General features: G+C 46.7%; 1 protein-coding gene across 1 annotated transcript in view; it reads right to left on the bottom strand.

The window, feature by feature from the left end:
* The window catches only part of CELSR3 (cadherin EGF LAG seven-pass G-type receptor 3), a 263963-nt gene that overhangs the window by 165055 nt on the left and 74450 nt on the right, over positions 1-24458 (bottom strand). Inside the window, exon 2 of the mRNA XM_073591845.1 lies at positions 23713-24351. Within this exon, the coding sequence (XP_073447946.1) occupies positions 23713-24351 (639 nt within the window). The remainder of the gene's footprint in view (positions 1-23712; positions 24352-24458) is intronic.

Here is a 24458-nt window from a genome sequence, read left to right as displayed (position 1 = left end):
AACCCAAAAGTAGAATGCTCACGGGTGTTCACAAGCGCTCCCTTCACCACTGTATGTGCGCACACCCTCGGTACACCCGGCCTTCTTGGCAGATGGAGCCCCCCCATCATCCGTCATCGGCTCATCCGCAACTGCAGCATCCCGTCATGTTCCTGATTACATTTTCCAGGATAATTAATAAGATTTCCTTTGTTGACTTCTCCGGCATTACCAGTGTTTTGTATTCAAAGGATGGAAATCCTCTATGTACACCAGATACCAAATGCTCACCGAAGTGCAGCTGGCTTCACATAGCCGGGGTTAATTATTGCCGGCTTAGCTTATCTCACAAATAATTAGGCGTTGCGCAGGAATTCGAGAGATTTGCGGTCAGGGTTTTTCATATTTCTCCTCAGCCATCTTGTTCAGCTACTTCCCATTTTTTTTTTTTCTTTTCTCCTCCAGGTTAATATATTCGTGTGTGAAGAAGGAGGAGGCTGCACGCTTCTTCATTAACGTTGGCCTGTCAGCACGGTGTGTGCCGGTAAAGCCAGAGGGGATATATATATAAAGAGAGAGGGAGAACCCACAGACTGCCAGAGAGGGAAAAAAAAAACATGATTTATGATGCGACGTTCTTCACCCCCCCCCCCCCCAGATCCGTTGGACACGTGGTGTTTTTATGAGAAGAAGCTGGCCTGTGCAGCATGCAAGCCTTGCCACATGCATAGCAGTACTCTGAAAAATCGACCCTGCATTCATATGCTTGAAGCTTGAAGTCGAAGCTCAAAGACACTCAACAAGCAAAATCCCACTCATTTCAATGGCCTCTGTTCGTGCTCAGGTGTGAACAGGGGCCATTGAAATGAATGGAGTTTTTTGCTTGTTGGATGTATTTGAGCTTCGAGCTTTAAGCAACAAAACGCTCTGTATATCTGCAGTGTGAGATCACCTATAGCACTGCTGTTCTGACTGCTAGTCTCAGGGAATTTGGAGTGAAATTTGGTGATGTCGTTACTGTGCTGCTCACTGTTCTCCTTGCTGGAGAGGAAGTTGTAACTAAGGACATTCAGTGTGGCTTTATAGTGTGGCTGTACCCTGAAAATCTCCTTTTTGCCCTAAACGTCTTATTGAAAAATAAAAGTGCACTTGTGTCTAAGCACTCCCATCCCTTGACCCAAAAAGCTGTGTATCTGCAGTGTGAAATCAAAGGCACTGTTGCTTTGGAGTCTCAGGAGATCTGGAGTGAGGTTTGGTGATGTCACCACTGTGCTTATCATTGTTATCCTTGCTGGAGAGGAAGATGTACAGCTTTCTAGCCTCGCTGTACACATGTCCAAGCAGTACCTTAAAAATTCTAACTATTGTCTTGAATTCCAAACAGTGCACTCCCGTGCCTTGACCCTTTTCTGCAGTGTGAGGTCAAAGGCACTGCTGCCTCTGACTGCCAGTCTCAGGAGATCTCGAGTGAGACATAGCGATGCCACTGCTGTGCTGATCACTGTTCTCCTTGCTGGAGGGGAAGCTGTACATGAGGGCCTGCAATACAAAGATCTCCCTGCTTTTGCTTTATCCATTTGGTGATGTCACTACTGTGCTGATCACTATTCTCCTTCCTGAAGGGGGGAAGCTGTAACTGAGGACCTGCAGTACGGCTTGCTAGCCTGGCTGTACACATGCACTTCTAAAAAAAACACAGAGCACTTGTGCCTAGGTAGTTCCGTGCCTTGCCCCTTATCTGCAGTGTGAGAGCAATGGTACTGCTGCCTCTGTCTCAGGAGATCTGGAGTGAGATATGGCGATGCCACTGCTGTGCTGATCACTGTTCTCCTTGCTGGAAGGGAAGCTGTATCTGAGGGCCTGCAATACAAAAATCTCCCTGCTTCTGCTTCATTAGTTTGGTGATGTCACTGCTGCGCTGATCACTGTTCTTCTTGCTGGAGGTGAAGATGTACCTGGGGACCCGCAGTGCAGCTTGCTAGCCTCGCTGTACACATGCCTAAGCAGTGCCTTGGAAAATCTACCCTTTTGTCTTGAATTCCTTCCCAAAAAAACAGGGAACTCCCGTTCTTTGACCCTTATCTGCAGTGTGAGATCAACGGCACCACTGCCTCTAACTGCCAGTCTCAGGAGATCTGGAGTCAGATTTGGTGATAACACTACTGTGCTGCTCACTATTCTCCTTGCTGGAGGGGAAGCTGTACCTGAAGACCTGGCGTATGGCTTGCTAGATTGGCTGTACACATGCATTTCTAAAAAAAAAACAACAGAGCACTTGTGCCTAGACCACTTCCATGCCTTGACCCTTATCTACAGTATGCGATCAAAGGAACTGCTACTTCTGACTGCCATTTTCAGTAGATCTGGAATGAAATATGGTGATGCCACTACTGTGCTGCTCACTATTCTCCTTGCTGGAGGGGAAGATGTACCTGAGGACCTGCAATACCAAGCTCTCCCTGCTTCTGCTTCATTCATTTGGTGATGTGAACCTTAGGACCTGCAGTGCGGCTTGCTAGCCTTGCTGTACACATGCCTAAGCAGTACCCAGAAAAAAACGACCCTTTGTCTTGAATACCTCCTTAAACATTTTTAAAAAAAACAGTGCACATGTGCCTAGGCACTTCCATGCCTTGACCCTTATCTGCAGTGTGAGATCACAGGTACTGTTGCCTCAGACTGCGAGTCTCAGGAGATCTGGAGTGAGAGTTGGTGATGCCACGGCTGTGCTGATCACTGTTCTCCTTGCTGGAGGGGGAGCTGAAACGGAAGGCCTGCAGTGTGGCTTGCTAGCCTTGTTGTACACATGACTAAGCAGTATCCTGAATGTGTTGAATTGCACGGTCCATAGCCCTTCATTGGATGTAATAACACCAAGGAAAAGTCCACCGCCAGAGCGTAAAATGGAGCGTCATCTGCCTGGGGCATGGAGGATGTGGTAAAGTGCTTCTCCTCTCCTCTAGACCAGGGGCCTCCAAACTATCTAAACAAAGGGCCAGTATGCTGTCCTCCAGACATTAGGGGGGGCTAGACTACCGCTAGTGGGAGCAAGCAATGACCCATATTTGGTGTCAGTGGGATGAATAATGCCCCATCATTGGAAGAAATGGAGCCCCCTTGTTGGTGTTATTGGGAGAAAAGGTGCCCCGTCGTTGGGTGTCATTGGGAGGAATAGTACCCCATCATCGGAAGGAATAGAGCCCCCTTGTTGGTGTTATTGGGAGAAAAGGTGCCCCATCGTTGGTGTCATTGGAAGGAATAGTGCCCCATCAATGGGAGGAAGAGTGCCCCATCATTGGTGTCATTGGAAGGAATGGTGCCCCACTGTTGGTGTCATTGGGAGGAAAGGTGCCCCATCGTTGGCGTCATTGGGAGGATTTATGCTCCATTGCTGGTGTCAGTGAGAGGAATAGTGCCCCACTGTTAGTGTCATCGGGAGGAAAGTTACCCCATAGTTGGTGTCTTTGGGAGGAACTGTGCCCCATTCTTGGTGTCGCTGGGAAGAAAGGTGTTCCATCGTTGGTATCGTTGGAAGAAATTGTGCTCTTTGATAGTGTTATTGGAAGGAACTGTGCCCCTTCACTGGTATCAGAGGGATTAATAGTGCCCCAAGGGCCGGATAAAAGCAGGCAAAGAGCCACATTTGGCCCCTGGGCCACAGTTTGGAGACCACTGCTCTAGACTAAAGCAGTATTTAACCCTTGCAGTGCTGGTGCAGTCCCACTGCAAGGGGGTCATTTTTCAGGTTTCTTGAAATTGCGCTTTAAAGGATATTTATAGCAAATAATAAAAAAAATTATAATATAGTGCATACAATTGCGACACACATCTCATTGTAATTGAATGTTATTAAAAATGACCTGCAGCTTTGTAATTTTCTGTAAAATGCAATATAGCAATCTGGATGTGTTCTGTACACAGATGGTATACAGAACACCCCCCCCCCCCCCCCCCCCCAGAAATGTCATTTCCTGTTTGTGTGGTTGGCTCACTGATTTTCCCAGAAGTGTACACTAAGATATAATTCAGCTTTTGGGCATCCCCTGCAACAAAAATGTCATTTTTGGTGGGATATTCCCAAAGCGTACATCCGTTCTAAAGAGATGCCGACCCTGCCACTTTCCTCATTAGAGCCCTGTAAGTGCAGCAGCTGATTGATAATTATAACATCACTCCCATTCACTTACCACATAGACAAACAAACAGCTATTTCTTCAGAATAAAAACAGGTAGGAATCTGCAATAAAGTTTCTTAAAATCCCTGCAATGTACATAGATCACAGGGGGGGGGAGCAAAAGTGGAGTTACTCTTTAAGTATGTAATGGGAAAAGAGGTTGGTGGCAGGGAGACCAGTTTTTTGCAGTCCTCTTTAAATCCTGCATGGTGGAAGTGCTGTCGTCTGAGCAGAATAATTTATTACCCGGCCCCACGCCAGATAATCGCTTATATGCCTGATAAATGGGAAGGCTGTTTTTCCCCTTAAAAGACACATGTATCTCCCTCCACATCGCCCAGAGAGATACGAGGGGAAACAAATCGTTTAATCTTTCTCTTCTGCATGAAAAAACAGAGCGCCGGCGAGTTCCGCTGGGACATCAATGACGCTGATACGTCCTCTCCAAGGGACCACCCTCGCTCCTCTCCATTCTCTGCTTGGCTCCTATAGATCTGCGACACTCAAATCTCCCACCTATACGTCTCTGTCTCATTATAATACCACAAGGGGAAAAAAAAGGCACCACTAGAATGTGTTCAGCTTTATTTGCTGGGAGATTTGCCATTTTATATTAAACTAGAACTAAAAGCCAAAGCTTTTTTTTTTTTTTTTTTTTGGATAGAGTAATGAGGGGTTATAACCCCTGTCGGGTTTTTAGGTATCAGTGTCCCATTGGGGAGATTTCCCCTCACTTCCTGTCCCATAGCCAAAGCAGGAAGTGAAAGGAAAACCCTCAAATTGAGAGAATCTTTGAAACTAGTGTCCCCACTGGAAGATTTCCCCTCTTCTGCCCCTGTTCTGGTGGCAAACCAAAATTTGGGATTGTCTTTCAGTTTCTCTCTCGGTGATCATGGTAAACAGGACAACTAGAGCGAATGTCCCTAATGGGGACACAGGCAGTAATAAAAACCCGACAGGTGTTCTAGCAGGGTGGATTTGATTTGAAGGAGTTGTAAAGGCAGAAGGCTTTTTTTATCTCTATGCATTAAAATAAAAAAAAAAAACCTGTGTGCAGCAGCCACCCCAGCACCCCCCTAATTACTTACCTGAACCCCATCTCTCTCAAGCGATGTCCACGAATGTCTAAGCCGTCCAGGACACTCCTTCTGATTGGCTGAGACACAGTAGCGGTGTCATTGGGTCTCGTGGCTGTAAAGAAAAGTCAATCAGCCAATCAGGGGAGAGAGGGGGCAGGGCTAGGTCTGGGCTCCCTGTGTCCATTCAGACACGGAGCCCCGACCTAGCCCCGCCCCCTCTCTCCCCTGATTGGCTTATTGACTTTGAGTTACAGCCACTACTGTGTCTCCGTGTCTGAATGTACACACGGAGCTGTGACTCTGCTCCAGTGCCCCCATAGGAAGCTGCTGACTGTAGGGGCACTCGACAGGAGGGAGGGGCCAGGAGCAGAAAAGAGGGACCCGAGAAGAGGAGGATCTGGGCTGCTCTGTGCAAAACAAACTGCACAGAGGAGGTAAGCATAACATATTTGTTAAAACAAAAAAAAAAACAAGACTTTAACCACTTCAGCCCCGGAAGATTTGGCTGCTCAATGACCGGGCCATTTTTTGCGATTCGGCACTGCGTCGCTTTAACTGACAATTGTGCGGTCGTGCGACGTTGTACCCAAACAAAATTGACGTCCTTTTTTTCCCCACAAATAGAGCTTTCTTTTGGTGGTATTTGATCATCTCTGCAGTTTTTATTTTTTGTGCTATAAACAAAAAAAGAGCGACATTTTTAAAAAAACACAATATTTTGTACTTTTTGGTATAATAAATATCCCCATTTTTTTTTAAAAAATGCAAATTTTTTCCTCAGTTTAGGCCGATATGTATTCTATATATTTTTGGTAATAAAAATCGCAATAAGCGTATATTGATTGGTTTGCGCAAATTTATAGCGTCTCCAAAAAAGGGGATAGATTTATGGCATTTTTTTTTTTTTTTTTAATAGTAATGGCGGCGATCTGCGATTTTTATCGGGACTGCGACATTATGGCGGACACATAGGGCACTTTTGACACATTTTTGGGACCATTGACAATTATACAGCGATCAGTGCTATAAAAATGCACTGATTACTGTGTAAATGTCACTGGCAGGGAAGGGGCTAACACTAGGAGACGATCAAGGGGTTAACTGTGTTTCCTAGTGTGTGTTCTAACTGTGGGGGGAGGGGGCTGACTATAAGAGATGGCAGCTCACAGTTTACACACACACACACGTCCCTGTTCTGGCTCTCGTGCCCGTGACCGCCGGCCACTCGCATCGGCACCCCCGCAGTGCAGCGGACACATGCGCGTGCCTGCTATCCTGCTTAACCACTTCAATACCAGGCATTTTTGCCCCTTCCTGCCCAGGAAAAGTTTTAGCTTTCAGAGCTGTCGCAGTTCGAATGACAATTGCGCAGTCATACAACGCTGTACTCAAACTACATTTTTATCATTTTCTTGCCACAAATAGAGCTTTATTTTGGTGGTATTTGATCACCTCTGCGGTTTTTATTTATTGCTAAACCAACTAAAAAAGACTGAAATTTTTGAAAAAAAAAAAGTTTTTCTTCGTTTCGGTTATAAAATTTTGTTTTTTCCTTCACTGACTGGCACAGAGGCGGCAGTGATGGGCACTGATGAGTTGGCACTGATGGGCACTGATGAGGAGGCACTAATATGTAGAATTGATGGGCACTGATAGGCGGCACTGATATGCAGCACTGATGGGCACTGATAGGTGGCACTGACAGGTGGCACAGATGGGCACTGACAAGTGGCTGTGATGGTCACTGACAGGCGGCACTGATTGGCACTGATAGGCGGCGCTGATAGGCGGTACTGACTGGCATTGACAGGTGGCACTGGCAGGTGGCACTGATGATGAGGTACTGATGAGGTTTTGACAGGTGTTACTGAGGGCACTGATTGGCAATGTGATGGGCACTGACTGGCACTGTGGTGGGCACTATATGGCACTGATTGGATCTTTTTTGGGCACTGATAGGCGATCCTGAGGGGGCACTGACTGGGTACATTTTTGGCACATCTGATAGGGCTGTGCTGATAATCAATGTGCCGTTTACCAGCACTTCCTGGTGTGGTCACAGCTGATCACATGGTAAGAAGCCTCTGACAGAGGCTTCTTATCACGATCGGAGATGCAGCGTGCGCGCGCGCGCGCCGGAATGTTATCCTGCTGGACGTCATATGACGCCCAGTCAGGTTAACAGAACTACTTCCCGGCTGTCATTCTGTTATAGGCCGGGTGGGAAGTGGTTAAAGAAGCTGACATACAGCATTGTGTGTATAAGGCAACAGTGTGATCCAGAGGGAGGGGGGCAGAGAGCGGGAACATTGTGTGTATAAGGCAGCAGTGTGGTCGGGGGGGGGGGCAGAGAGTGGGAGCATTGTGTGTGTGTATAAGGCAGCAGTGTGATCCAGGGGAAGGGGGGGCAGAGAGCGGGAGCATTGTGTGTATAAGGCAGCAGTGTGATCCGGGGGGGCAGAGAGCGAGAACATTGTGTGTATAAGGCCGCAGTGTGATCCAGGGGGAGGGGGTCAGAGAGCGGGAGCATTGTGTGTGTGTATAAAGCAGCAGTGTGATCCAGGGGGAGGGGGGGGCAGAGAGTCGGAGCATTGTGTGTATAAAGCAGCAGTGTGATTCAGGGGGAGGGGGGCAGAGAGCCGGAGCATTGTGTGTATAAGGCAGCAGTGTGATCCAGGGGGAGGGGGGCAGAGATCCACAGCATTGCGTGTGTGTATAAGGTAGCAGTGTGATCAGGGGGGGGCAGAGAGCCAGAGCATTGTGTGTATAAGGCAGCAGTGTGATCCAGGGGGAGGGGGGGCAGAGAGCGGGAGCATTGTATGTATAAGGCAGCAGTGTGATCCAGGGGGAGGGGGGGCAGAGAGCCGGAGCATTGTGTGTATAAGGCAGCAGTGTGATCCAGGGGGAGGGGGGCAGAGATCCACAGCATTGCGTGTGTGTATAAGGTAGCAGTGTGATCAGGGGGGGGCAGAGAGCCAGAGCATTGTGTGTATAAGGCAGCAGTGTGATCCAGGGGGAGGGGGGGCAGAGAGCGGGAGCATTGTATGTATAAGGCAGCAGTGTGATCCAGGGGGAGGGGGGGCAGAGAGCCGGAGCATTGTGTGTATAAGGCAGCAGTGTGATCCAGGGGGAAGGGGGGCAGAGAGCCAGAGCATTGTGTGTATAAGGCAGCAGGGTGATCCAGGGGGAAGGGGGATAGATAATGCTGGACCCCAGGTAGGTTCTATCTGGCTTACTGCAGCTTCTAATGCACACTGTGAGTAGCTCACAGTGTACAGTGAAATCAGAGTAAGCAATTTCATTAGCCGGTACAACTGTGCAAGACTGAAGGGAAGGTTGGAGGTGATCCTCTAAACAGGGGACAGGTCCTCTTTAAGATAACTCCACTGCAATAAATAATCCCCCCCCCCCCACTGTTATTATTGCCTCGTGCCTTAAACAGCCTAAACTCCGAAACGTGGACCAGCTCCGAAATGACATCACCCCAATGCAGGATTTACCCGCTACTCATAACGCCTACCAAAGCAGTGGCAGCAGTGGACGAGTTAATTGAAAAGTTGCCCGAGCAAAGACTGGAAAGAGAAACACATTAATACGGCCGGTGCTGTCAGTCTCACAAGCCTGGGTTTTAAATTAATAATCCTTTATCTTTCTCAACCACAAGACATTCCTCAAGGAATCAAAATGGAAATGTTCGGCAACGAGGAACACATTCCTTTAATCCCGCGTTCTGCTGGAAGCCGGCAGTGGAGCGCAACGGGGTGGAATCCGGGAGACTGAGAGGGCCGGGCGCTTAAGAAGGGTTAAAGAGAGAGTTTAAGCGGGTTAAGGTCAGGAGCATTTTAAAATACGAAAAAAACTTTCTTTATTCCTAAATATGTCTGGTGTTTCGAAGAAATAAATGGCGGCGTGTGGCTCTCGGAGAGATCTGAAGCAGAAACGTATCGACTTTCTCCGCGAACGCTTTGTGTTCCCAGCAGGACGGGGTTTAAGGATTTTTCACAGGTGAGCAAGCTACTTGACCCAGGCAGTCATTACTCTTCTCTGGTCATGTTGGGAACCGCAAGTCCTCATTCACATCTGTGCACTGCAGGAACGTGTGCAAAATCAGGGGCGTTCTCACATCATGCAAATTAGCGTGTTGCTAATGGTTGGGCCCCTGCAGTACCATTACAGCTTTACTGCTACAGTGCGGGCCGGCAGCACACAATCACGTACAGATACGTGAGTCTGTTTTTCCGGGTAGAGGGCGCCACACACGGCTGGTGCCCCCGGCTGTGCTGTGATTGGTCACTTTCACCTTCATTCTTGGTGATAACGGTAAACAGGACAAATAGAGGGGGTGAATCTTCCTAACTGAGGACGCAGACAGCAATAAAAACATGACAGGGGGTCTTATACATCTCTTTATCCAAAACTAAAAAGAAAAAGGTTATGCTTTTAGGTTCTTTACCCATTTGCCGCCCGCCATATAGCAATATGACGTCGGCAAAGTGGTTGCGATATCCTGACCGGACGTCATATGATGTTCTCAGGATATCAAGCCATCACGGCGATCGTTGTTGCGGAGTGTCAGTCTGACACACCGCAACTCCGATCTAGGTAAAGAGTCTCTGACAGAGACTTTTTACCACGTGATCGGCAGTCACGATGTAAACAGGAAGAGCCGGTGATCGGCTTTTCCTCACAGACGCGAGTAGAGGAGAGCCGATCGGCTGCTCTCCTGACAGGGGGGTCTGTGCTGATTGTTTATCAGCGCAGCCCCCCCCCCCCCTCGGATGCCCGCCCAGGACCACCAGGATGCCGCCAGGACCACCAGGGATGGCCACCACACTGGACCACCAGGTATGCCACCCTAGACCACCAGGGAAATGCCAATCAGTGCCAGTGAAAAATGCCTACCAGTGCCAGTGCCACCAGTGATGCCTATCAGTGAAATCCAGTGCCAGCCATCAGTGCCCATCAATGCCCATCAGTGCCGCCTATCAGTGCCACCCATAAGTACCCATCAGTGCAGCCTTTCAATGCCCATCAGTGTCGCCTATCAATGCCCATCAGTGCCGCATATCAGTGCCACCTATCAGTGCTGCCTATCAGTGCCCATCAGTGCCGCCTATCAGTGCCCATCGTCATTGCCCATCAGTGCCATCTCATTGGTGCCACCTTATTGGTGCCGCCTTATCAGTGCAGCTTATCAGTGCTCATCAGTGAGTGCCGGTTCACACTGATGCGAGTTCATAACGAATTTGATGCGTCAAAAACATTCTAAATTCGCATGTCATCCATAAAGTCATTGTTTTCAATGACCGTCGTTCACATACATGCGTTGCGATTCCCCTACGAATGCGATGCGATAAAAAAAAGGGTCTTGTGCGAGTTTACTGCGTTGCGTTGCGAATTTAGCCTCGATAGACATCAATGTAAATCGTTCTGGAATCGCATTGTTGGTTCAGATATGTGCGAATTCCACCACACTACTCTCCACAAAAACCAGGAAATACACAGTAAGTTAACACCTTTTTTCTTTTTCCATTATGATTCCATTGGCTAGAACATCAATCGCAGCTATGACCAACTCCTGAAATTCGCGGTAAAATCGCGTTAAAATCGTGGTAAATTCGCTGTAAAATCGCACCTCACACAGGACAAAAAAACAGAACAAATTCGCAGCGCAGCAGTGTGAACCGGCACTGAAGGAGAAAACTTACTTATTTACACAATTTTATAACAAAAACAAAAATAAATGAATAATAATTAAAAAAAAAAAAAAAATCGGTCTTTTTTTATTTGTTTAGTAAAAAATAAAAACCCCAGAGGTGATTAAATACCACCAAAAGAAAGCTCTATTTGTCTATTTGTGGGAACAAAATTATAAAATTTAGTTTGGGTGCAATGTAGCATGACCGCGCACTTGTCATTTAAAAAGTGACAGCACTGAAAGCTGAAAATTGGCCTGGGCAGGAAGGGGGGAAAGTGCCCGGTATTGAAGTGGTTTCTGTCAGTTTCTTTTTTGCTGTCTGTGTACCATTGGGGCATCTTCCCTTTGCTTCCTGTCCCAGAGATGCAACAGGAAGTTAAAGGAAATTCCTAAAACGTGAAGGGAATTTCCCTTAGATTGCAGATGTCTCCATTGGATGATTTCCTCTAAATTTATTCCAATGTCAGATTGAACAGAAGACCAAGCAAAAGAGCCGCGTTCCAGGGGGCCAAGTCTTACCCCCTTCATCAGGGCCCAATGTGGGACTAAACACTTTCAATCAGCATTAACCACTCCAGCCCTGGAAGATTTTCCCCCTTAATGACCAGGCCATTTTTTGCGATACGGCCCTGCGTCGCTTTAACTGACAATTGCGCGGTCGTGCGATGTTGTACACAAACAAAATTTACGTCCTTTTTTCCCCCACAAATAGAGCTTTCTTTTGGTGGTATTTGATCACCTCGCTATAAACAAAAAAAGAGCAACAATTTTGAAAAAAAACATTTTTTACTTTTTTCTATAATAAATATTGAAAAAAAAAAATGTAAAAAAAACAAATTTCTTCATCAGTTTAGGCCAATATGTATTCTTCTACATATTTTTGGTAAAAAAAAAAAAAATCGCAATAAGTGTATATTATTTGGTTTGTACAAAAGTTATAGCGTCAACAAAATAGGGGATAGATTTATGGCATTTTTATTATAATTTTTTTTTAACTAGTAATGGCGGCGATCAGTGATTTTTAGCGGGATCGGACATTTTGACACTTTTTTGGGACCAGTGACATTTATACAACGATCAGAGCTAAAAATAGCCACCGATTATTGTATAAATGTCACTGGCAGGGAAGGGATTAACACTAGGGGGCGATCAAGGGGTTTACTGTGTTCCCTATGTGTGCTCCTAACTGTGGGGGGTGGGGGGGGGGCTGACTAGAGGAGAAGAGAGATGTTGTTCCTACTTAGGAACACATGATCTGTCGCCTCTCCCCTGACAGAACCGGATTTGTCTGTTTACACACACTGACATTGACATGTATACAGCGATCAGAGCTAAAAATAGCCACTGCCAGGGAAAGGGGTTAACAGTAGGAGTCGATCAAGGGGTTAAGTGTTCCCTAGGGAGGTGTTTCTAACTGTGGGGGGAGGGGACTGACTGGGAGTAGTGAGAGATCGCTGTTCCTGATCACTAGGAACAGCAGATCTCTCTCTACTCCCCTGACAGATTGGGGATCTGTCTGTTTACATTGACAGATCCCCGTTCTGGCTCTCTGAGGAGCGATCGCGGGTCACTGGCTGACATCGCGGCTGCCGGCCACATGCATCGGCTCCAGAGTCCAGCCGTGGGCGTGCACCCCCTATAGCTCTTAAAGCGGCCGACATACACCTGCGGTGGTTTGCGCAGCTCGGCCAACCTGCTGCAGTATAATGACGGAGGCTGGTCAGCAAGAGGTTAAAGTGTTACTAAACCAAGGGCCCTGCAATCACTATATCTGGTGTCCCACAGTACACAGAACATGGAAATGCAATCATTTTAGTAAATATAAACTGCTAAATACCTTTTCTCCTCAGCAGTATATAACCGTCTTGTGATTTCTATCAGTGTCTGGCTAAAGCTTTTAGGAGGAATTTTCATTCTCCTCTGATTGTCCTATGAGACTGCCGGACTCCTGATTCTCTGTCTGGAAAATGCTGATCACATGCACACTCCCAAGAAAAAACTCTCTAGCAATACACACCAAACTGAGCATGTGCAGAGTGACCCCAAGGCTCTGTACTATAAGGAGATCGACTGGGGACAGTGGAGGAAGGGGAGGATCTAAGAAGACAGAATCAAACAGTCTTTTTACACAATGCAGAGGATTAACCCCTTAGTTTCCACAGTGAGTATAACAAGCATGCTTTACTGCATATACAGACTGATTTTACCTTTGTGGGTTTAGTAACACTTTAATTTTAGCAATGCAGAACACCACAACGCACATACAGAAGAGAGGGATGGGTGTTCTATAGTCCTGTCCTATGGTGACAACAACACTATTTATTCATAGATACAGTAAAATGAGCGTCACTCTAGGACAGGAAGCGTGTTAATGGAAGTACTCCTCTAGGGCGATCGCACTGTGCAGGATCACATATATATATATATATATATATATATATATATATATATATATATATATACGTGATCCTGCACTTCCGGGTAGCGTGCCCGAATTGCACAATGCCGGAGGCTCGTTCCCGCTGTGATTCTACACAATGGGAGCCGATCAGCAGGTCCCGCTGGCTCAATCTTCACCGGCACCCACTGATCGGTACACAGACAGAACGGCGCACTGTCAGTACAGAATAGATGGATCCTGTGTGAAAGCGGAGGTCCGCCAATTTTTATTTTTTATAAAAGCCAGCAGCTACAAATACTGCAGCTGCTGACTTTTAAAATATGGACGCTTACCTGTCCAGGGTGCCCGCGATGTCGGCACCCAAAGCCGATCTGTCCCTCGGCTCTCAGGTGCTGCCGCCGCCATTTTCGGTAAGGGAATCAGGAAGTGAAGCGGTTCCCTACTGTGCATGTGCGACTCGCACTACGCTATCTCACTGGTCCCTGCTGTCTTCTGGGACCTGTGTGTCTCCCAGAAGACAGCGGGGGGGAGAAGAAGGCGCTGGAAGTGGCGTAGACACCCGCGGTTGGCTCGGGTATCTATGCCCGGAAGTGGGAGCAAAATACCTGTATTAGACAGGTATCTGCTCCCCCCTCCCCCCTGAAAGTTGCCAAATGTGACACCAGAGGGGGGGAGGAACCAGAAAAGCGGAAGTTCCATTTTTGGGTGGAACTCCGCTTTAAAAACGCAGAGATGATCAAGTACCACCAAAAGAAAGCTCTGTTTGCGGGATTCAGGTACAGCGTCGCACGACCGCACAATTTTCAGTTAAAATAACGCAGTGCAGTATCGCAAAAAATGGCCTGGTCATTAAGGGGGTAAAATATTAAGGGACTGAAGTGGTTAATCAGCGTAAAGCATCCCGTGTTAAAATGGTGTTGGCACGGCAAACAAAAGTGCTCCAAAACACCTCCCACTGGTGTTACTCACTCCTTACCAAATAGTTGGATCCCTCAAAGAAATCACCATGCACCTGGCTGCTTTGCAGCCATAACACCACCGCGAATAACACAGTACTCCTAAAATGCCACTCTCAACAGAGATGTAAATAAAAGGACGAATCCCATAGTGTAGTATTTAAAAACCAGAAATCAAATTTATTAAAATTGCACTTACAGGAACAGAAGATACGACAGCGTTATGCAATAACCGGCACTGCCCGACATCAGCGTGCGTGATGACGTCACGTATCTGGCCCCCCCCCAACGCGGTTCTCCTACACAGGCATCATCAAGGGGAGAGGCCTGATGAGGATATTTTTAGTTAGTGCAGTTTTTGGTAAGGGGCACATGGGCACCACAAGAGCCCATGCCTGGCATGTCTGCGCACGGGCAAGGGGATCCCAATGCGCAGACATGCTGATGGTTTCTTCCAAGTATTCAGGACCTGGCAGAGACTTGTGACATGTCTGTTCATGCGCAGGATTATTTCAAGATGAAGGCATGAGAGTGGAACGGAGCAAGTAGAGCTTTGGCTGCAAGGAAGACGACGATGGGCCCCATGGTCTGGGAAGAATCTTTTCTTTATTACCATACAGGGACAATTATTAGACGGAGTTTAGTTTAACCCCTTGACGTCGGCCGCACGCATATATGCGGCCCTGTTAAAGCACCTTACCATGTTGAGATAGAGAAAAGGGCGTTCCCCTTGGGGTAGAACTTTAACGGCACTTGGATAAATGTAAAAAATCAATTAGATAGAATGAATAATCATATATTTTATTGAAAATACATAGATAAAAACATGGATAACATAGATAATGGAGTGTACATGGCAGGCATTACTGATGATGCAATAGTTACAGACAGGTGATAAATGATTTATCTTTCAACCAACGCATTTCAGAGTCTACTAGAGATACTCCTTCCTCAGGGGTAGATAGGATATAGAAACTCTATAAAATAAGTACAAACAGTCAATGCCTATACATGTCATTACCAATAGAATTCCAAAACATATATCTATTGCATTTACAAACGCTTATAGCACACTCCATAGGATTAAAAACAACATCAAGAAGCACAACATGGCCACAGGAAACCGCCATCACCCCAAAGGACCTTTCTACCCCTGAGAAAGGAGTATCTCTAGTAGACCCCGAAACGCGTTGGGTAAAGGATAAATCTCATTTACCACCTGTCTGTAACTAATGCATCATCAGTAATGGCTGCCATGTACACTCCATTATCCATGTTTTATCTATGTATTTTCAATAAAATATATGAATATTTTTTCGATCTAATTGATTTGTTACATTTATCCAAGTGCCGTTAAAGTCCTACCCCAAGGGGAACCCCTTTTTCTCTATATCTACATATTTGGATGTTGGCACCGTGAACCAATCACTGTTATCCTTTCCTTACCAACGCTGAGAGTGCGCTCGGTAGCCGGAGGGTACCAGAGAGGTCCCGATGCATACTTGCGATCGGGAGCTTTCTAAACATGTGGCCGCTGTGACAGCCAATCACAAGTGGTCACATGACCTGAATACCTGAATGCCCACCTCCACCTCCCGGATTTTAGAACTCTTAAAGGGCCGGGTGGCGGTCGATGAAAAGAGGTAAAGTTTCTCTTTGAAGAGGAACTAAACCCCCCTATCCTTTACATCCAAGAAAGCTGCCATTTGGCCTCTGTTTGATCTACAGTTGCCATGGTGCTGCACATGTAATCAGGTATGACACCAGCCATTTGATGGTTTGCCAGTTCGGTTGAGAGCACATGCAGCAGTGACAGTTATCATTCATGGCATGCCTTAAAGCGGAACTAAACCACCCCCCCTATCCTTTTCAGCCAAGGAAGCTGCCATCTTGGCCTCTGTTTCACCTGCAAATGCCATGGTGCTGCACATGTGATCAGTTATGACTCCAGTCATTTGCTGGTTTGACAGTTTAATTGGGAGCACAAGCAAGTATGACAGCAATGCCGGGAATGTAAATGTTTTATGAAACTGTTAAATTGATGGCTTTAGTTCCGCTTTTGGAGCAGTTTTGGGAAACCATTAAAGCATGGGTTTAGATCCGCTTTAAAGGTCCAAGGCAAAAAAAAAAAACAGGTGTTTTATTACCTTCTCTCCAACTCCAGTCAATTGTTCTCCAAGCACAAATCCAGCCGGGACGTCTCTGCGCATTCATTTCATGACTTGGTTTTGCTTCTCTATTCTCCGGCAGACCGATTCCCAGAGAGCTGCTTAGAATTCTGTGCGCTCGCCGGCATCAGGAAGGTAAACAGGCTAACAGTGGGTAAACAGGAGAGAATTGTGCTACAGCACCTGTTGGCTTCACTGTCGGCGATTCGAGCCTATCCCGGGGGAGACGGGCTCCGCCGCTGCCGCTATAGGATCTTCGTTGTTTGGAGAGCTCGGCTTAAGAGAACGCAATCTAGATACACATCCTGGTTAAACATTCTGCTGTTTTCTAATGTGTATTTACAGAAAACAAAAAAAACAAAGAATCATCCTTTCACGCAGCCAAGCGAACGGCTAAATGTGCAGGATTAATTGAGTGACGGATGGAATTTGGCATTTTAATTAGACGTATTTTAGCTGCGGCTTGGTGGGCTCAAACATGCGTTGCCATGTGGCTTGGTTTAGAGGGACACACAACTCTGCTTCCTGCCATGGAGTCTGAAATATAGAAATGGAAAATCCAACACAACGAATGAAACCTATAATTATAGTGCTGTGCTGGTGGGTGAAGTCTACAATTCCTTAGAGTTATCATAGTTTAAAGCCCAACTTCAGACTCCTCTCCCCAGGGATGCCACTGAGGACCCCTGTGGTGAAGAAACTATTATACAGTTTAAAGCCCAACTTCAGACTTCTCCCGCAAGACCCCCTTGAGGACCCCTGTGGGGGAGAAACTATTATACAGTTTAAAGCCCAATTTCAGGCTCCCCCCCCCCTCCCGCGAAAAAACCTTGAGGACCCCTGTGGGGGAGAGGCTAAAATACAGTTTAAAGCCCAACTTTAGGCTCCATCCCCCCCAAGGACCGCTTTGGGGGAGAAACTATCATACAGTTTAAAGCCCAACTTCAGACTCCTCCCCAAAGGACTCCACTGAGGACCCATGTGGTGGAGAAACTATTATACAGGTTAAAGCCCAACTTCAGACTTTTCCCTAGCAAGCCCCCCTTGAGGAACCCTGTGGGGGAGAAACTATTATACAGTTTAAAGCCCAACTTCAGACTTCTCCCGCAAGACCCCCTTGAGGACCCCTGTGGGGGAGAAACTATTATACAGTTTAAAGCCCAATTTCAGGCTCCTCTCCCCAAAAAAACCTTGAGGACCCCTGTTGGAGAGAAGCTAACATACAGTTTAAAGCCCACCTTTAGGCTCCATCCCCACAAGGACCCCTGTGGGAGAGAAACTATCATACAGTTTAAAGCCCAACTTCAGACTCCTCCCCAAAGGACTCCACTGAGGACCCATGTGGTGGAGAAACTATTATACAGGTTAAAGCCCAACTTCAGACTTCTCCCTAGTAAGACCCCCCTGAGGAACCCTGTGGGGGAGAAACTATTATACAGTTTAAAGCCCAACTTAAGCGCCCCCCACCCAAAAAAATCTTGAGGACCCCTGTGGGGGAGAAGCTAACATACAGTTTAAAGCTCAACTTTAGGCTCCATTCCCCCCCAAGGACCCCTGTGGGGTTGAAACTATCATACAGTTTAAAGCCCAACTTCAGACTCCTCCCCAAAGGACTCCACTGAGGATCCATGTGGTGGAGAAACTATTATACAGGTTAAAGCCCAACTTCGGCTTTTGCCTAGCAAGACCCCCTTGAGGAACCCTGTGGGGGAGAAGCTATTATACAGTTTAAAGCCCAACTCTGCTTCCTGCCATGGAGTCTGAAATATAGAAATGGAAAATCCAACACAACGAATGAAACCTATAATTATAGTGCTGTGCTGGTGGGTGAAGTCTACAATTCCTTAGAGTTATCATAGTTTAAAGCCCAACTTCAGACTCCTCTCCCCAGGGATGCCACTGAGGACCCCTGTGGTGAAGAAACTATTATACAGTTTAAAGCCCAACTTCAGACTTCTCCCGCAAGACCCCCTTGAGGACCCCTGTGGGGGAGAAACTATTATACAGTTTAAAGCCCAATTTCAGGCTCCCCCCCCCTCCCGCGAAAAAACCTTGAGGACCCCTGTGGGGGAGAGGCTAAAATACAGTTTAAAGCCCAACTTTAGGCTCCATCCCCCCCAAGGACCGCTTTGGGGGAGAAACTATCATACAGTTTAAAGCCCAACTTCAGACTCCTCCCCAAAGGACTCCACTGAGGACCCATGTGGTGGAGAAACTATTATACAGGTTAAAGCCCAACTTCAGACTTTTCCCTAGCAAGCCCCCCTTGAGGAACCCTGTGGGGGAGAAACTATTATACAGTTTAAAGCCCAACTTCAGACTTCTCCCGCAAGACCCCCTTGAGGACCCCTGTGGGGGAGAAACTATTATACAGTTTAAAGCCCAATTTCAGGCTCCTCTCCCCAAAAAAACCTTGAGGACCCCTGTTGGAGAGAAGCTAACATACAGTTTAAAGCCCACCTTTAGGCTCCATCCCCACAAGGACCCCTGTGGGAGAGAAACTATCATACAGTTTAAAGCCCAACTTCAGACTCCTCCCCAAAGGACTCCACTGAGGACCCATGTGGTGGAGAAACTATTATACAGGTTAAAGCCCAACTTCAGACTTCTCCCTAGTAAGACCCCCCTGAGGAACCCTGTGGGGGAGAAACTATTATACAGTTTAAAGCCCAACTTAAGCGCCCCCCACCCAAAAAAATCTTGAGGACCCCTGTGGGGGAGAAGCTAACATACAGTTTAAAGCTCAACTTTAGGCTCCATTCCCCCCCAAGGACCCCTGTGGGGTTGAAACTATCATACAGTTTAAAGCCCAACTTCAGACTCCTCCCCAAAGGACTCCACTGAGGATCCATGTGGTGGAGAAACTATTATACAGGTTAAAGCCCAACTTCGGCTTTTGCCTAGCAAGACCCCCTTGAGGAACCCTGTGGGGGAGAAGCTATTATACAGTTTAAAGCCCAACTTAAGGCTCTTCCCCCTACAAAAAACCTTGAGGGCCTCTGTGGAGGAGAAGCTAACATACAGTTTAAAGCCCAACTTCAGACTCCATCCCCCAAGGACCCCTGTGGGGGAGAAACTATCATACAGTTTAAAGCCCAGCTTAAGGCTCCTCCCCCAAGACCCCCTTGAAGACCCCTGTGGGGGCAGAAACTATTATAAAGTTTAAAGCACAATTTCAGGATCCTCCCCTCAAAACCCTTCTTGAAGACCCCTGTGGGTGTGGGTATCCCTGTGTTTTTCAGGTCATTCACATACGCTCGGGGTTGTCTTCTGCTCCAAAGGACAAAGAAGAAGCTACCATACAGTTTAAAGCTCAACTTCAGGCTCTTCCCCCCACATGACCCCCTTGAAGACCCCTGTGGGCACCTTGAGGGACCCTGAGGGTATTTTATGTGTTTTTCAGGTCAATCACATCCGCTCAGGGTTGTCTTCTGCTCCAAAGGACAAATAAGAAGTTACCATACAGTTTAAAGCTCAACTTCAGGCTCTTCCCCCCAGGACCCCCCTGAGGACCCCTGTGTGTATTTTATGTGTTTTTCAGGTCATTCACATACACACAGGGTTTTTTTCCACTTCAGATCTTCTCCCGCAAGCGGAAGGTGCTCAATAATGCAGGCAGCACCACTGACGTCTTAACCATTCTTTGCATTATTACACTGTGAGTTCTGGGCACCGCAACGATACCCCTTCAGAAAGCGGATACATGACACCCTGTACTTACAATATACCTTCAATCCATCAGGATAAATGGCACTGGGTGTCATTCAACCTGGAAGACTGAGGACCTCTTGTGGTGCAAAGAAGTACTGTAGGGGGAAGCTGAGAAGTGAAGGTGAGTATTGCCACATTAGCCCCCAGAAGAATAGGAGACCTGGAAAGCAAGGGGGATTTATTATGCTGATATTCAGGTGGTTAAAGAAAAATCCTGGAGTTGCCCTTTACCTTGCTATCTACCGAAAGGTAAAATATAACTTCTGGATCTACAGATCTTTAAATCCAACCTCTGCCCATTCTAGTGTGTGAACCTCCATCAAGTTTTAATAGCTCCCTATATCGCTGATGGGGATTTTTTTTTTCTTTCATTTCCCATCCCAGTGACACTCTGTGTGTCAGTGTGTGCCAAGGGGGTCATCATAAGTCATAGCAGTGGCACTAAAAAGATATTCCAAGACTCTAAGGGCTTGTTCACACTAGCGGTTGGGTGTGGTAAAACCCTGCAGTCCAGCCGGGCTTTTAATGGTCCCCAACCGATACCCCCCTTTAGCTTGAAGAGGCATGTGCACATGCCACTGCTCTAGGAGGAATTATACACCCCTATCACTTTCGGTAGGCATAGCGCCCGCTAAATGTGACCCATTCAAGTGAACTGCAAGTGCCCAGCAACTGTGTGCAATGCACGTGGTTGTGGAGCGCTAGTGCGGCGATCAAGGGGTTCAAACAAGCGGTGAGAACCCCCAATTTGCTCTTTTTCCTCCTTCCAGCTAAGCACAAATCAGGCATTTTCCTTTCCACCCATTACACGCTGGAAGTGACAAACACAGCTAGCACTTTTGAGCACCTGTGCAGATCTTCCTCCAGGGACAAGGGCACAATTTCCATTATGTACCAATACCTTAATGAAAAAGATCTCCCCACTAAATCTTCAGCGATGCTCGCCTGGGAGGAGAAGACGGGTCAGGATATTTCTCCTGAAGATTGGTTGGGTTTCCAATATGCATAGATGTGCAAAGTCTATGGCAGTGAAGGAAACGGTGGTGAAACTCTACACTGGGTGGTATTATACACGGACCAAATTACATAGGTTTTTTTACCCCTCGGTTCCAGAAAACTGTTTTAGAGGCACTTATCTCCATATTTTCTGGAGCTGCAGAAAGTCTCCACCAAGGTTGCTCAAATCAAAGGAACGCAAGTGACTCTGACCTTTCAGATGTGCCTATTTTCTGCTAAGCTACCAGAGGTGTCCCCAACCCCCATTCCAAAACCTGGCTCATATTTTATTTAGTGTAGTTCACTGGGCAATTGCTCTACACTTGCGCTCCTCTGAGGTCCCATGGGACCAAGTACTGAGACCATTCATCTTTGGAGCGTGTGCATTATACTATTATGGATACCATGCCTGTCTTTTATAGAAAATGGGATTCTTGGTCTAGCTATGGATATGTAGGATTATAATATTACAAACACATTGGCACTAACAATACCAAGATTTGGTGCCTTATGCCTTTTTTTATCTATACAGTTCTGTTTTAGGGTATTTTTTACTTTTTTATTACGTTACCTTTTACAGTTACCTGTTATTATGGCCATAAGGATATATAGCTTTTTAGCAGATCCTAAAGGCCCCTTTTACACTTGTGTGACTTGTCATGCGACTTAGGACTGCAAAGTCACATGACAAGTCGTTCCTCATGATTTCCAATGAGTACCGTTCATATATGTGCGACTTCAAGTCGTGCCGACTTCAGAGTAGTCCCTGTACTACTTTGGTCCGACTTTCATGCGAGTCGAGGTCCATAGACTTCAAGTTTGGACCGGCATTCCCTGAAATCACGTTGAAGTCGCGTTGAAATTTCTCGGCCGACATGTTTCGCAAGCAATAGCTTTTGCTTGTTCACAACCAACAAGCAAGCTATTGCTATTGTGGACAAGCAAGCTATTGCTTGCGAAACATGTCAACTGCTTGTCCTGTGTTTGTCTGATACGCTTTTGACAATAAAGGTACATCAAGCAAGTTTGTTGGATATTCGGAGTTCGACCATTTCTTTATTTTATTCACTATATATATATATATATATATATATATATATATATATATATATATACCTTGCAGTCTGCAAGTGGTTTCGGCAGGCGGCCGAATTTCTCAGGAAACCTGTCCAAGCGGCTCATGAGTTGCTCAGGCTGGTTTCCAAAGCCGCCCCCTCTCGCTGGTGCTTCTGGGGCTTACCGTTAGCACCGGTTTGCCTGAGAAAGGATCCGACAGTGCGGCCGTCTGGTTCCCATCACCCCCGCCCCAACCGCACCCCCTTTAACTGCAGTGGCCACAGGTGTACACATGTCACAGCTGCAGCAGGAGTTATACACCCTGTCATGGTTAGTGGGCATTTAGAACCTGCCAAACATGACCCATTCAAGTGAATGAGGCCACTCTGTAAGTGCCCTGCAACCTTGTGCAGTACCGCAAACAAGGGGTTAAAGCAGGCAGCATTGTGTTGCTTTCTCACCACCTGGACCCCGCAGAAGCATGCAGTTGCGGGGCACTTGCAGAGTGGCCACATTTACTTAAATGGGTCACGATTGGCATGCAGTAGCACCCACCAAAAGCAACAGGGGGCTTAATAACTGCTGCGGCATATGTAGACCTTTGGCTGCTGTCTCAGCAGCTAAAGGGGGTAGGGATTGGAGGCAGTAAAACCAAGACTCAACCGCAGGGTTTTACCAACTCCCACTTTACGTGTGAACGAGCCCGAAGGGTGCTGCTGCCAAATGCAACCAAGGGCTCGCTCACAAGTGCAGCAGGCACTTCTGCCCCTCTGAATAGCAAGTGTGTTTGACAGGTGGTGAGGAGGCGATATGTTGCCTCCTCACCACCTGATTTAAATCTATGATTGCCAGGATTGCAACATGGTAGTAGGGCAATTAGAGATTTAACTGGTGTGAGAAGGCAACACTGTGCCCGGTGACCTATGACTTCTCCCATGTTGTTCAGGTAGATTTCCACCTCTTTAAGGTTGCCTACCCCTACCCTAATGCATACAATCCATTAAGGTAAAAAAAAAACCTGAGGCTTTAGAACCACTTTAAGCTGCAATATATCACTTGTTTTGGCATAATAACTACAATCATATTAATCAGGGGTGAAAAAATAAATGTAAAACTCAGAAGCCAATCTTTCAAACTCTAGAAGTCATCAGGAAGTTTTAGGAAGTAAAAGTTCACACTTCGATTAACAGCAACAGTACATACTTAAAACCTTGAGTTTATGAAATGAAGCAGAACCAAGCAGAACCCAACACCAGGAGTAAGGCCAAAAGGGGGGAGATGGTCACATATCGGTGATCCCTGCCATGCAAACCACTTTACTTCCTGTCATGGAACCGTAATTAAAAGGTAAGTAGTGCTGAACTTTATGGAAAATTGCACAAACACATAAAAAATTGTTATTCTGGTAAAAATACAGGACACAAGGATGGCATGACCCAAGCCTGGTGCCCATAGCAATAATAAAAGCAATAAAAGTGATAAAAAGCACTAACCTGTAAAGCGTTCTTTGCAGATACAGGTGTACCCGCCTTCTGTTCTGACGCACATTCCTCCATTCTGACACGGGCTGGAGTAACAGAGATTTATCTCGGTTTCACAATAATCCCCAGTAAAGCCCTGAGGGCAGCGGCAGCGCAGACCGGTGATGGGATGAATAGGGCGAAAAAGGATGGACTCGGAGGCGATGAAAGGGGCCGAGCTGTCAAATTTTAGAACAGATATACACTTCATGTAATTTTCACAAGGTTCCCGAAGACAGACGTTGTCATCGAAGGGTAGAACCTCCAGCATGGAGGCAGAGGTCAGCGTCATCCTTTTCATGTAGAGCTGTTCCTGAAGGTCCTCGGAGCTGAAGAACTGGGAGCGATCCCCCTGGGGTACAAGAGCGGAAAAGCTGACATTGAGGATGGATCCTTCTACATCAGTGTCGTTCTGGATGTTGAAGATGAAGATGTCTTCCTTTGGGGTGGACAACACAGTGGAGACCCCTTCCAAAAAGCTGGTCAAGAGGGGGGACAGAAAGCGTTCTTGAGACATGTTCTCTAGGCGGACGGTGATACTGTTGGATAACATGTCCTCAGTGATTATGAGAACACGTAGGACACATTGAGCTGTCACACTATGGATCCCATCTGCAAAAGAAAAAAAATGAAAAATGTTTTTGGACATATCGACATCTTTGACATAAAAAGTGAGAACCTAAAAAGTATCATCAACATTTAAAGGCCAATTGAAATAT

Source organism: Aquarana catesbeiana, linkage group LG07 (genome assembly GCF_042186555.1).
Source record: "Aquarana catesbeiana isolate 2022-GZ linkage group LG07, ASM4218655v1, whole genome shotgun sequence".
NCBI classification, from domain to species: Eukaryota; Metazoa; Chordata; class Amphibia; order Anura; family Ranidae; genus Aquarana; species Aquarana catesbeiana.
The sequence above is the reverse complement of the archived record's forward strand: the minus strand, read 5'-3'. Positions and strand labels throughout refer to the sequence as shown.